The sequence below is a fragment of the Anabrus simplex genome, chromosome 3, assembly GCF_040414725.1.
Source record: "Anabrus simplex isolate iqAnaSimp1 chromosome 3, ASM4041472v1, whole genome shotgun sequence".
Taxonomy (NCBI): Eukaryota; Metazoa; Arthropoda; class Insecta; order Orthoptera; family Tettigoniidae; genus Anabrus; species Anabrus simplex.
Window position 1 is genome coordinate 42,888,911 of NC_090267.1, and position 14,288 is coordinate 42,903,198.

The following is a 14,288-nucleotide window of genomic DNA, read 5'->3' on the forward strand; positions in this document are numbered from 1 at the left end:
GTTGAGAAATAAACATAACACAAAACACCGGAAGAGCTCATTCTACAAAAGCAAATGTTCAGAGCTGATCGTGGTGAGATGGCAGCAACGCTATTATTTTTGTTTTACTTTACACGCATTAATCTCCGCAGAGCTCCAGCGCGACTGTAGTAGCATGCATTCGGGAGTGCGTAGATTCGAGTCCTGCCTCGCCCAACCTGAAAAACGATTTTCATGGTGTCCCATGTTCAACACCAGGCAAATACCGGATAGGTACCTTTGTTATAGGCCACAGCAGACTTCCTTTCCAAATCCTTCCCATTCCCATCCGTGGGAAAAAAACGCTAAACTGAGCGCAGCCTATTACATGTCAAAACAAAAGAATATAACTTCAATCTCCTTTCCCCGTGGTGTGTTCGCCAGTCATACAATAACGTTGCACACCCAGGGTATGTTACGGTACATCACATTATGTTTACAGTACATGCCTGGTATCCGTTCTGTGGCTGGAATGAAGGCCAGGAAGCAGCTTGCGCTTCAATATATCCTTGCCCGACTTCACGGAGTCTGATGCGGCATGCAAAACCGCGCATGCTGTTCTTATTTATATCTCAAAAAGTAATTGTCCGGTTTTAAAAATACTTACATATTTGAACTTGTACTCAGATGACTTTTAAATCAGCTGTATGAATTTGTGCCGTCCCATTTAAAAATATGGAGTTAGTATCAATATCTCGGTTATTAATCACCCCATGAGACTAAGTAGCACGTTATTTTACAAAACCCTGCGTACTATTTACGAATATGAAAACAGAATGCTGATATCTTTAATGGTTTAGAAGTTATTTCCGTGTAACATGTTAGGTGAATAACCCTGTATAAATTATATAAGTAAAGAAGTGGAATTAGAGGTAAGCTTTTTGCAGATGATGTTATTCTGTAGAGACTAATAAATAGGTTACAGGATTGTGAGCAACTGCAACGTGACCTCGATAAAGTTGTGAGTTGGACAGCAGGCTGATAAACGGTGTTGAAAATCAGGCTGTGAGTTTCACAAATAGGGAAAGTTCTCTCAGTTATAATTACTGCGTTGATAGGGTGAAAGTTCCTTTTGGGGATCATTGTAAGTATCTAGGTGTTAATATAAGGAAAGATCTTCATTGAGGTAATCACAAAAATTTGGATTGTAAATAAAGGGTAGAGATCTCTGCACCTGGTTATGAGGGTGTTTAGGGGTTGTAGTAAGGGCGTAAAGGAGAGGGCATATTAGTCTCTGGTAAAACCCCAACTAAAGTATGGTTCCAGTGTATGGGACCCTAACCAGGATTACCTGCTTCAAGATCTGGAAAAAATCCAAAGAAAAGCAGCTCGATTTGTTCTGGGTGATTTTCGACAAAAGAGTAGCGTTACAGAAATGTTGCAAAGTTTGGGCTTGGTAGAACTGGGAAAAAGGAGACGAGCAGCTCGACTAAGTGGTATGATCCGAGCTGTTAGCGGAGAGTTGCGTGGAATGACATTAGTAGATGAATAAGTTGAGTGGCGTCTTTAAAAGTAGGAAAGATCACAATATGAAGATAAAGTTGGAATTCAAGAGGACAAATTGGGCAAATATTCTTTTATAGGAAGAGTACTTATTGATAGGAATAACTTACCAAGGGAGATGTTCAATAAACTTCCAATTTCTTTGAAATCATTTAAGAAAATGCTAGGAAAACAGAAGTTATGGAATCTTCCACCTGAGCGACTGCCCTAGTATGCAGATCAGTATTGATTGAATTTACCTAAGATTACATTTATGAAAAGTTACAAAAGTTGACAGATAGAAAGGCCACAGGAATTGATATATTTTCTGGGGATTTAGTAAAAGCAATGTGTTGAGTTGTAGTGCCATATCTAAAATATTTATGTACTAAGGATCTATAGAAAATGAATGGAGGTTTGCAGTAGTAGCCCTGGTGTACACGCGTAGAGGGTGATAAAAAAGCGGGTAATTTTTGGTCAGTCATCTTTACATGTGTTGCATGCAAGCTCTCGAAAACCACTTTTCTGATTATATTAGACACGTTTGCAAAATTACTAACTCGTTTGATAGAAAGCATTTCAGTTTAAGCGAATGTTTTTCTAATGATGCTAAAATTACGAGATTCCTGCAAGACATAATATTTTATATTCATGATGGACTGTATCCCTATTGACCTAAACAAGGCTTTGGTAAGTTAGATCATGGCAGACTAATTTTTCCAGAACAAATAAAACCTGGTGAATACCTGGACTGTCAGGCAGATAACATTCAGATAGGAGGTACTTAATATTCTAAATCAGATCCATCATACCCTTTATCAGTACTTATCTAGAAAGGAAACGAGATTATGTCCCTATCTCTTATCTCCACATATATCACATGAACATTACTTTTCTGGATCGTGAACAGTGTTCGCAATGATGTCGAGGTGCCTTGTATCACTCTGCTTTCTCTTGTTTTTCGCGTGGTCATCAGCACAGAGGACTGACCCTCTCAGCATAGTGATTGCTCTGATTACCTCCAGAGATTCTCGAACAGTTTATGAACTTACTAACAACATCACTTATGAAGCAAAATTATCGAAAATCGAAAGGAAAAATGGGTCTTACTCGGTATCGAACTTGAACCTCAGTGAGCCATGCAAAAGCCATTACGACTTCTACAACAGATCATTACAAAGTATGCAAAAATGGGCCTTAACCAGTAAGTACTGTGTCTTTCGTGTACTATAATAGCTCTTGTACCTGGCTCTGCTCCAGCAATTCATTGCATATTTAATTTAACCTTTGTATTGACTCTTTGAAGGGATTTATTTTAGATTTCCCTATTGTGAATTTGGCTAATGGTTTACGAACTCTCTTGTAAATTATTGTTATGTGTTTAAATTTAAGTCTTAGTTTGAGATTAAGTTGAACTATTTCTTTGTGACAGCCCAGGTTGTCAGGGAAGTAGCTGATATTTTGAAACAAATGATAAAATTTATTACTGTATGTATTCACGCCTTGCGTTATAGATGTGATGTTCACGATTCCACTGTAACTAGCACTGACACCAATCAGGCTAGGGACCCGGAAATTTGTGGACACAACACAAATATCGGTCATTTTGGATATAGGCTATTATGTTGGCCCATTCACAAGCCCCATGCCGATGAAGCCTGAACTTGGACTTAAATGGCATCCAGATATCACAATTTAACTCAGTGACCCCTAAAGCCAGGGATTCAATACGAATGCCTGTCATTCTCGCTTGTTTTCACTTATAAACTCCTCACCAGAGAAACAAGGAAATGCCATTTGATCCTTGTTTCAATGACGGTGAAATCCTGAAATTCACCTATCCGCGGTAGAGAAGGGGCAACGACTGCATATAAAAATCATATTTTATATTCAGGCGGCTAACGAATGAAGGGACCGATTATCTCCCGGTATAAGGAGATCCGCTATACCAAGTGCCAACAGTCTCATTGAGAGTGGATGAGCGGGTATGGGTAAGGGCACTCTATTGTCCTGGGGACAAGAAATTGTTCCTAAAGGCCGAGGAAACAGTTTGGTCAATAGCATTAGGATGCAGAAGGCAACGGGAAACTACTGCATTAAAGATCCTGAGAGATATTCCAATAAATTTGCATGGCATGGCTGCAACGTCAAGATCAGAGCTGGTCGTGTGGATCGTCTACCTCCGTTTGGAGACGACGTGTTAAGAGGTGTCTCACCCTCACAGTATTTATTCTAGATGGTAAGCAATGTATGTACCAACTTTGGTTGAGAGCTATGCTGGAACAAACAAATTCATTCGTAATTTCGGTCATTTTGGACATTTTCTTTTTCGACCATCCCCCATTTCGACCGGGGCTGAACTGTAACTTACATGGCATCAAGTGTGCCACATTTCTTCTTAGCGATCCTGAGAACTGTGGAGTCGACGCTAATGTCGGTCGTTTTCTATTATTTTTATAAGTCACCGCCTCAGCCAGGGGTTCTAGGTGTATCTTGCCCCCACAGTGTTTTTTTCCAGGTAGTTAGTCATATCTGTACCAAGTTTATTTGATAGCTATGCTAGAACATATACACATACATCCATAATATTGATCATTTTTTGACAGTTTCTTCTCACCCCGTATGCTGGTAGGAATGCGGATATTCACGGTTCATTTCAGCGACCCCAGAACTATGGATTCGAAACTATTTTCGATTATTTTTATGTCACCCCTTCCCACTCCCACCTCTAGGGGTGCTAGCTGTGGCTTACTCCCACCAGTGTTTGTCTCCAGATAGTAACTGAAAAATGTACCAAGTTTAGTTGACATTGCTCCAGTGATTTAGGAGATGTGAAAAAGTTCCTAATGAAACATTAGTGGAGTGTTCCCATCATTTCTTACCAGACTATCTTGACACAGTGTAAGTGGCTGTTGCCTAGCGACAATCTGTCCATCAAGTTCAATCCAAATCTTAGCAGGGATTTGTAATCTCATTAACTGCATAAAATAACGTATCATGAAATCTACCTATCGTATTTCGTTCGAACCACTTCCTAAACCCTCCCAGAAATAAGAAGAACAAACTGTGAAATTGTCAGCTAAATCAATCCAGTAGTTTCTGAGTCCTTTCCGAACGAACAAACATTCATTCTTATATATTAGAAGATATGAAACAGGTACGGGCTGCGATTTAATTATTTTATGATAGTATTTTATGTTAGGTTTAGCCATTAGCCTGATTTTCTTGATTTTGGTGGATAAAATTATGGAACTTCAGTAACTTTAGTACTTCAGAACGTCAGTAAACGGTCGCCATAATGATTTTTTTTTTGAAAAATAAAGTCAGATCTCTGCATGAAGTGAGAATTTGCTGTATATCCATACAAAATTTTAGCTCAGTTGGTCCTGCTGTTTAGAAATGAAGAGATATATCCCGGTTTAAGGTCTCATCCTTTTCTGGCGAATAATTGAACAAAGATTTTTCAGTTCAATATTTTTAACTAAAGCATAATCGTGTGAAACCTTTTGTGAAAAATGGCACAATATTCCGCCCAGTAGTTAGATATGGTGTCCGCCTCTGTGGTGTAGTGGTTAGTGTGATTAGCTGCCACCCACGGAGGCCCGCGTTAGATTTCCGGCTCTGCCACGAAATTTGAAAAGTGGTACGAAGGCTGGAACGGGGTACACTCAGCCTCGGGAGGTCAACTGAGTAGTGGGGGGGGGGTTCGATTCCCTCCTCATCCATCCTTGAAGTGGTTTTCCGTGGTTTCCCACTTCTCCTCCAGGAAAATGCCTGGATGGTAGCTAAATTTAAAAGGCCACGGCCGCTTAACTCCCTCCTCCTTGTCTATCCCTTCCAATATTCTCATCCCCCGACAAGGCCCCCTTTCAACATAGTAGGTGAGGCCGCTTGGGCGAGGTACTGGTCATTCTGCCCAGTTGTATCCCTGACCCAAAGTCTCACGCTGCAGGACACTGCCCTTGAGGCGGTATAGAGGTTGGACCCATCCCTGAGACCGAGAGAAAAATCAACCCTGGAGGGTAAACCGATTAAGAAGAAGAAGAAAAAGAAGTTAGATATGATGTCGTTTGTGAAGACACTTCAATTATTATTCATCCTTATACCGAGTGGTTCACTAGCCCCTTACTTTTTCGGAGAAAGGCAACCAAAATCAGGTTAATCTAAAGATTTTTATAATTTAGTTTTAGGAACACCAAATAACTTCCAATTTCTCCACATCGTGGATAAGGCTCTCCCCTATCTGTCTGTCATCACCGTAAATTGATCCATGGACCTAGCAAAGGAAAAACTTCTATGCACAGTTCCGAGCGAAACACAAAGGCCCATTCTGCAAACATGTGATTTATTGTGTCTTGAAATAACACAGGCACCCGTAACAGGGTTATGCCGCGTGCTCTGAAATGCAAAGAAGTTAAATGAGCACTCTAAACCAACATTGAAGGTATTAACGGATGTTAACTTTCGAGGTGAACGACCACAATTAAGTATTCAACCTTTTGAAAGCATGGTGTATATTGACTTCGCGACTCAGTCGTTTAACATCAGACGTACAAGGTGTGTGTATCAGCAGCGTCGTGGTTTGAATTCAGGACGAGGCAATTTCTTAACGACATTGGTGCTCCATTGCAGCGGGAATACAATAATAATCAATACCTTGTACTATTTGTTTTCAGTATACCAGCCTATGCATCGAACCTCAGTACGAGCAGACAGCCTGGCTCATGGAGCAGCAGTGATGCGTTGATTAGCCACCTTAACTACTGCGAACCGTGGTGCATAGATAACACGTTTTAGTCCTTATAGACACTTCCTGATCAAACGTAAGATGATGTTATATATAGCTGTGATCTTTTCTCAGTTCATGTAATAGAAATAACACAGCCCCTAATGACAACTACCATATTCGTGAGCATCACATAAACGGTATAGTTTTACTAAGGCCGTAAATAAAGAGGTACTAATCTTTTTCGAATGACTATGATATAAGCGTTGCTGGTTTACCTACCTCTGAAAAAATTAAGTGCTGGTGAACCACCCAGTATATAAAAAATTGTCTTATCCTCGGCAAATTAAGTGTTCATTAATGTGTACCTGTCTTTCTTTAATCCGATTTTAAACTCTTTGTATTGTTATTGGATAACTGGCCGAGGCGTTGAAGGCATGCTGTGTTCACCCGGAAGGAATTAGGTTCGATTCTCTTTCAGGAATTCAAAACTTGAATACCAGATTAATTCCTGGGGACAAACGCAGAGGGGCTAACAGCTAACTGCGCTACCGCATGAAGTGTCGAGTTTACTGTTAGTGGAACACTTTACGTTCCACCCCTCCAAGAACCTTCATGGCCTGTATGGAGATGATTTTCTTTTGCTTGATTTGTTACCTTAAATGTGACTACATAAAATATTTTTGGAGCCCTGAGTTCATTAAATATATGCCAGTGGTGACTTACACCAGATTAAGGAAAAGCTAGATGGAAATATTAGGTATAAGAAGATGGTAGAAAGATAAAAAATATTAGTGTACCGGGCGGTACACCTCCACGCCGTGAATTCAAATATTGCGCCAGTTGGAATCCCTCTAGTGGAGGAAGCCTGAACTTTAACAATCTGTATTAAATCAAAAGTTTCTCGGAAGATGTCTCTACTGTAAATTTTGAAGTGTTCTGAACTATGTCTATTTTGATTCGTATTTGTTTGCTCTGTAGCAAGAAGTGTGGATATTCTCTTCTAGATGGCACTACTTAAGAACTATAATTGTGCACCCTAGTGCGAAGTGAAGGAACTGTTTTTTTTTTTTTTTTGAAGAAATTTGGTATTCATAAGTTTGTCCTTTGTTAAATTTCTTTCATTCATTTTTTGGGTTGGCAGTATAACCCTTCTCTTTCCGCCAGTTTTGAATTTAGCCAATCATAAATTTCTGTAATTAATTTTCCTCCAATCACAGCTTTCTTCCTCAGGTTTCCATGCGTAATTCCTTGTCTACCAATAAAGTTGAAGGGGTGTGTCTTTTTCTTTCTGGAAAGGTCTCGAATTTTCCACGAGGGTATAAAAACTGCTGATTTTCTGGTCTCGGAGCCACTTCAGTAACATCTTTCGCAGTGTGTGGAAATATATAGCAGGGGGCGGGAAGCGCCTCTTTCTCCAAGCAGCAGTTCATCTACAAGGTAATGGCCTGTTAACATCTTCATTTCTTGCTAGCTCAGCAGTTTAACTCTCGGGGAAGGTTCGAAACCTTTCGTATGTAAACTACCCTTTAAAATGTAAATTCCTTTCTGTCTATCCATAAATTACAAATTTGTAAAGCGGGGATAGAGAGTGCTTCACCCTCTCGAACCCCCCTTCATTTTGAATTTGAGGTGACTATGTTTTCTTAACCGTTTTTCTCTTCCTTCGTAAAGTCTTAAACTTATTTGCCTACTAGTCACCTCCATAGTATGGGATTATCGCCTGTATAACTGGCCGAGTGCCACCTAGGTTTTAAGAAGTTTCATGTAAGAGTGCAAGCTACGCCTCCAGTCAATTTGGTTTGTTGGGCCATTTAATTAACCAAGAGTTTGTTTTCTTCATGTGAAGGCCCTGTAGGTTGGGTACAAGATACCCCTGTTTCACTGTATGTGTGCCTTAAGGGCAGTTAGGAAGGAAGTTTGTTGTAGCCTTTGATAGGCTTGTAAAATTGAGAGCGGGTCTGCTCTTTTCCTCTTAACATTGTAATTAGGAGCAAGTGCTCCTCGAACACAGGGGTTTTCTGTCCTGTAACTATTGTGGTGGTGAGCTGAGAGCTCAGAAATTAATCTTGGGGCTTGAAGCCCAACTCTTGTAACAATTGTAATTTCTTAACTTGTTTTCCTGCTACTTGGTACCTGTTACTCTGTTGTTGTTATCTGTTGATTTTGAAAAGAAAATATAACCTTTGTTAAAGTTTTAAATTAACTTTAATTTCGTAAGTTGAGACCTATTCCCGCCCGCACCTTCTTTCACCTCTAACTACCACGGATAACTCCGTAACAAGTGGTAGCAGAGCGTGGTTGAATGGGTCTCAATTTAGCCCCTTTTGATGGCTAAACATTGTTTTCGATTCGAACTCTAACAATTTTCTCAGTTGCTGGAATTTTTTCTTTATTTTTCTAAAAGTTTTCTGTCATCATGTCCGGCTCTCGCGACGTCCTCCATCCCGGCTGTTTGCGCAAGGAGGAATTGATCTATGAATTAACGATCAGAAATGTTCCGTCGGGAGGCACGGTTACGATAGACACCAATAAGTTAAAAGATTCCCTTGATTTGCCTATTACCATCCCGACTTTGGGAGGAAAAGAGATCGATGACGCTCTCTCCACGATCACTGATAATGCTACTGAGCTAGCATCTGTAGTTAGTTTTTTTGAAGTAAGTGATCCATCTCCTAATCAACTCAAAAGAGTACTGGCCAGATTGTACCACTTTTATAATAGGGTATGTGATCTATTGTCCTTGAAGTTAAATGACCTTCAGGGTAAGGAAGCTAGTGCTGTTGCTGAAAACCTGTCTAAAATGTCTAGTAAAGTTAGCCATTTGTTATCTGGATCTGCTATTCCAAAAACCGACCAGCCTATGGTAGTAAACATCGTAAGTGTGTAGGATTCCTCTAAAGAGGAAGGAGGTAGTACTGGGGAGGGTACCCAACGAACTTCTGCCCCATTAGAAACTGTGTCCGATCGTCGCACGTCCATTCCACCCTTCGTGTTAAATAATGCTCCTTCTGAATCTGCTTCTGCGCCACTTAGGCCCCTTCCTACTACGTCCCCGGGTTTCAGCAGTTTGCCCCATCCGTTAGCAATGTTGCTCAGAGGTATTTCTAAGTTTTCTGTTAACTCTACCAGTGACGTAATTTCATTCTTAAGGTTTTTAGTTGAGTTTCAGGATCATGCCCTGGTTTTTTCTCTTTCTCCGTGTCAAATTTTGCAGATCATTCATCCCTATGCAATTGGTGTTCTCTCAGACAAGATAGTTAGGGCAATTGCTGAACAGTCATCCCTAGAAGACTTCCACGCCCATCTGTTAGCTAATTTTATTCCAGCTCGAGCTAGGTCATCTCTAATTCAAAAGTACTATTATAGAGTGCAGCGAATTGATGAAAACCTGGCAGACATCATACGAGACATCAAATTCTATACTAGGGTATTTGCTCTACACTTCCCTGAAGATCAAATTGTACAGGCTATTGTGGAAGGAATTTCACCACCGTACAGATCATACTTGTGTTTTGCGTCGCGTCCGCAAACATTCGCCGAGTTAGAGGCTATGGCTGTCTCAGCCGAAGGAGTTAGATACGCTGATACCTTGCGTGTCGCGAAAGAACCCCCTCCATCCTCTAGTAGTTTTCGGCCTCCACCTCGCTGACCAATCACACCCCGTAAATGTTACGCTGACCATCTTCGCAATAAATGTCCATTGATTAAATCTAGTAGGACAAATAATGGAGCAGGTTCATCCCAAGGCTGCTTTAAATTTTCACATATTTCCAAGAACTGCCCTAATGATAGCAGCACCCCCTCCTGCTCAACGTCTGGTGCAACTTCCACCAAGGCCAATAATAATAAGTGACTAGTGGCTTCGGCTGAGTTGGCGAACCCATCTTCCCAAGGCTCAGCCCCAAGTAAACATGTCGAAACTTCAGGGAAAACTCAGTCTTCAAATGTATCTTTTGAATGTCCCAAAGAATGTCTTAGGATTGCGGCGGATACCCCCGCACCGGTTCCATTTCTCAAAATTGAATTGAATAATGAGCCCGTAACTGCTCTTTTAGATTCAGATTCTGATTGTAAGGCTAAGTTCTTTACCATCTTAGATCTTAACCAGGCTTATAATCAGATACCGTTAGCAGAGGAATCTAAACACCTGACTGCTTTCGCCACTGATTGGAATTTGTATGAATACAACCGCGTGCCTTTCGGGCTCCCCAAGGGAGCGGCTGTGCTTACGAGACTGCTAGACAGGGTCTTCACCGACATCAAATTTGAGTACTTGTACCACTATCTTGATGTCGTCGTATTTTCGGAGACCTTCTAAGAACACCTAGATCATCTGAAAGAAGTTCTCAATCGCCTTCGTAAGGCTGGGTTAACTGTGAAGTTGTCCAAGGTCGCCTTCGCTAAGCCTTCCATGTCATTCCTAGGGCATATTGTGTCGCCCGATGGTGTTGCAGTCGATCACTCTAGAACACAGGCCATCCGTGATTTCAAGCCTCCCAAGGACATCAAAGGTATTGCTAGGTTCATTGGTATGGTGAATTTCTTAAGGAAATTTTTTTCCAAATTTCGCCAATAGAGCGGCGCCCTTGAACTTACTACGTAGGAAAGGCGTCAAATTTGAGTGGGGAACTTCTCAACAAGCCGCTTTTGAAGATCTCAAATTAGCTCTGTGTAACGCCCCTGTTCTGGCTATGCCGGATTTCTCGAAGAAATTCATCGTCCAAACCGACGCGTCGTCGGCGGCAGTGGCTGCGGTACTTCTTCAAGAGACCGAACTAGGGAGGCGACCCATCGCGTATGCATCTAGGACTCTATCGGCTCAGGAAGCCAAGTATTCCATCTATGAACTTGAGGGTTTGGCTGTCTTGTTTGCACTAGAAAAAAATTCCGCCTTTATCTGGAACATGTCAAGTTCGACTTGGAGACTGATAACCAAGCCTTAAGCTGGCTTAAGTGGGCTATCCGAAATTCAGCCTTCCAATTTGACGTTAGGCATATCAGAGGTACTGAAAATGTTGTAGCAGACGGACTCAGCCGTATGTTTTCCAGTGATGTAGAGACTCATGAACTGGTCGATAGTTCTTCACCTCCCGAGTCCATGCTACCTGAGGTTAATGCCATTCTAACCGATGCTCCCATGTTGTTTAGGGATCTTGAGAAATATCAACGCGAAGATCCGACGCTGGCCACTATCATGGAAACCCTTTCTTCTGGGGAACATGTTGTCCCTTATGTGCTGAGGATTGGTGTTTTATGTTGCCCGTCGAGGCATGATAATAAGATGAAGGTGATGGTTCCAGCCGTTCATGTGCCCATGATCTTCAAGTACTATCATGAGACCCCATCAGGGGGCATTTAGGTATCTTCAAAACCCGTGAAAAGATCCGGGAGTTGTTTATTTGGAAAGGTATGGACGGTGAATTTCGTGAACTAGTTAAAGCTTGTAAATCTTGCTTGCTTAGTAAACCCACCATGTGTACCAAGGTAGGCCTATTGTCTTCTCATCAAGCATCCCGCCCAATGGAACGTCTGTATATCGACTACGTCGGACCCTTCCCCCAGTCAAAGAGGAATGCCAACAAGTTCATCCTTGTGTGTGTAGATGGCTTCACTAGATTCTCATGTTTGTTTCCGACTAAGCTGGCTACCGCTCAGTCCACCATTTCCTGTTTAAATTCTATCTTTGCTTCTTTTGGTCCGTGTCAATATATTGTGTCAGATAATGCGAAAGCTTTCACATCCAATCTCTTTCGTAAATTTTGTTTCGATCTATCTATCTCTCATGTAACAACTTCTGCTTACTATCCTCAACCATCTCTGGCTGAACGGGTCAATCGTAATCTGAGGTCGGCGCTGATTGCATATCATCATGAAGATCATTCTAGGTGGGACACGTCCCTGCATTGGTTAGCTTTTGCTTTGAATTCGGCGGTTCATGAATCTCATAAGTTTACTCCAGCTTCCTTGATGTTCAAGTTTGTTCCCAACACGCCGCTCTCTAACCTTTGGTCTCTTAGTGATATTCTACCTGAGACAATAGATCCGGAGAACATTAAAGATCTTTGGAAGAAGGCTATGGCCAATCTTAAAGTGTCTCATGAAAAGGTTTCAGTGCCCCCTCAGCCGTGCGGTGCCGTACCTCCACTGTGGTGGAGTACGGGCCCGCTCTACTCCAGTGAGTTCAACCAGTGTACGGCGAGTCGGAGCCCTCCTTCCGGTCAAGACTGATGTGCGGCGCACCACCTCCTAACTGCCCGCGGTCTGTAAACATCGCCGCGTGTGCGGCGTGCTTCACCACCACTACCCATCTCATAGTAGCGGGAGAGGTGTATCTCAGAGTACTTGAGGGGTCCGCGCGGCTTCCTCTGGACACTAGCAGCGGCGGCTGGTCTGGCCGTCAAACTTAATCAACAACTAATGTACTTATTCAGCTACATGGACATCCATATCCACAATTACGGCGTTTTTGGATTCAACATCAACATCTGGTGGACTTAGAGAAAAAAGAATTTTTTTTCTTCTTCCAAGAATTAAAGTTTTCCTTTGGAATCAAATTTCTACAACCATAGAGACCTTTTTATCAAAATCTGCTACAAAAGTTTAAAAACTGTACTTAATATAGTCGCACTCACCAATATCAAACCTGTTAAGAGATCTCTGACTACTGAAAAAAAAATTGTATTTTCTCTGCTAAATTTTTCTTCATCCAATCTGCAAAAACTTGGACTTTTTTAAAACAAATTTTTTGTTTTCTCCTGTGTCACTCCTTGGAAGGACTTTGGGGGGGGGGAGGTCTGTACCGGGCGGTACACCTCCACGCCGCGAATTCAAATATTGCGCCAGTTGGAATTCCTCTAGTGGAGGAAGTCTGAACTTTAACAATCTGTATTAAATCAAAAGTTTCTCGGAAGATGTCTCTACTGTAAATTTTGAAGTGTTCTGAACTATGTCTATTTTGATTCGTATTTGTTTGCTCTGTAGCAAGAAGTGAGGACATTCTCTTCTAGATGGCACTACTTAAGAACTATAATTGTGCACCCTAGTGCGAAGTGAAGGAGCTGTTTTTTTGAATAAATTTGGTATTCATAAGTTTGTCCTTTGTTAAATTTCTTTCATTCATTTTCTGGGTTGGCAGTATAACCCTTCTCTTTCCGCCAGTTTTGAATTTAGCCCATCATAAATTTCTGTAATTAATTTTCCTCCAATCACAGCTTTCTTCCTCAGGTTTCCATGTGTAATTCCTTGTCTACCAATAAAGTTGAAGGGGTGTGTCTTTTTCTTTCTGGAAAGGTCTCGAATTTTCCACGAGGGTACATATTTGTACATATTAATGTATCCTGGCGTCGTGTTCCAAGGCTATTTATCGTGCATAGGGCGAAGCAGCATTAGTACCATGAGTCACTACTTGCAGCGCAGACATTTAGGGGCGGTATGAATAGAATACTCCCATTCACTAGTTCAGGATTGCTGGAAATGAGGAGAGATTAATCATGTAATCCCAACTTTACGTCTGATCTTATAGGATCGAATTACGAAAATCAAGCGCTCGTAGATGGCATTCGTAGATCTTGAAAAGGCAATTGATAACGTTGATTGGACCAAGCTATTTCAGATTCTGGGGGTGATCGGGATCAGGTACCGAGAACGAAGAATTATCCACAATCCGTATAAACGTCAGTCTGCAGTGATAAGAATCTAGGGCTTTGAAAAAGAAGCAGAAATCCAGAAAGGAATGAGGAAGGTTGCAGTTTGTCCCCTCTCCTTTTCAATAGTTATATAGAACAGCCGTTAAAAGATATCAAAGGGGAATTTGGGAAGGGAATTACAATCCAAGGAGAGTAAATCAAAATCCTTAGGTTTGCTACTGATATTGTGATTTTACCTGAGACAGCAGAGGATCTGGAGAAATTGCTGAATGGTATGGACAGAGTCTTAGGTAAGGAGTGCAAAATGAAAATGAAAAATTCGAAAAAAAAGGAGGTAATGGAGTGCAGTCGAACGAAGTCAGATGATGCAGGAAATATTAGATTAGGAAATGAAGTCCTAAAAGATGTAGATG

At 41.4% G+C, this 14,288-nt stretch overlaps 1 protein-coding gene across 1 annotated transcript in view; it reads left to right on the forward strand.

Annotated features, from left to right (window-relative positions):
• Nucleotides 1-2,422: 2,422 nt before the first annotated feature.
• Nucleotides 2,423-14,288, forward strand: part of LOC136866639 (nose resistant to fluoxetine protein 6) — a 254,056-nt gene continuing 242,190 nt past the window's right edge. The window contains exon 1 of the mRNA XM_068226574.1: nucleotides 2,423-2,704. Coding sequence (XP_068082675.1) covers nucleotides 2,683-2,704 — 22 coding nt within the window. The 5' untranslated portion in view covers nucleotides 2,423-2,682. The remainder of the gene's footprint in view (nucleotides 2,705-14,288) is intronic.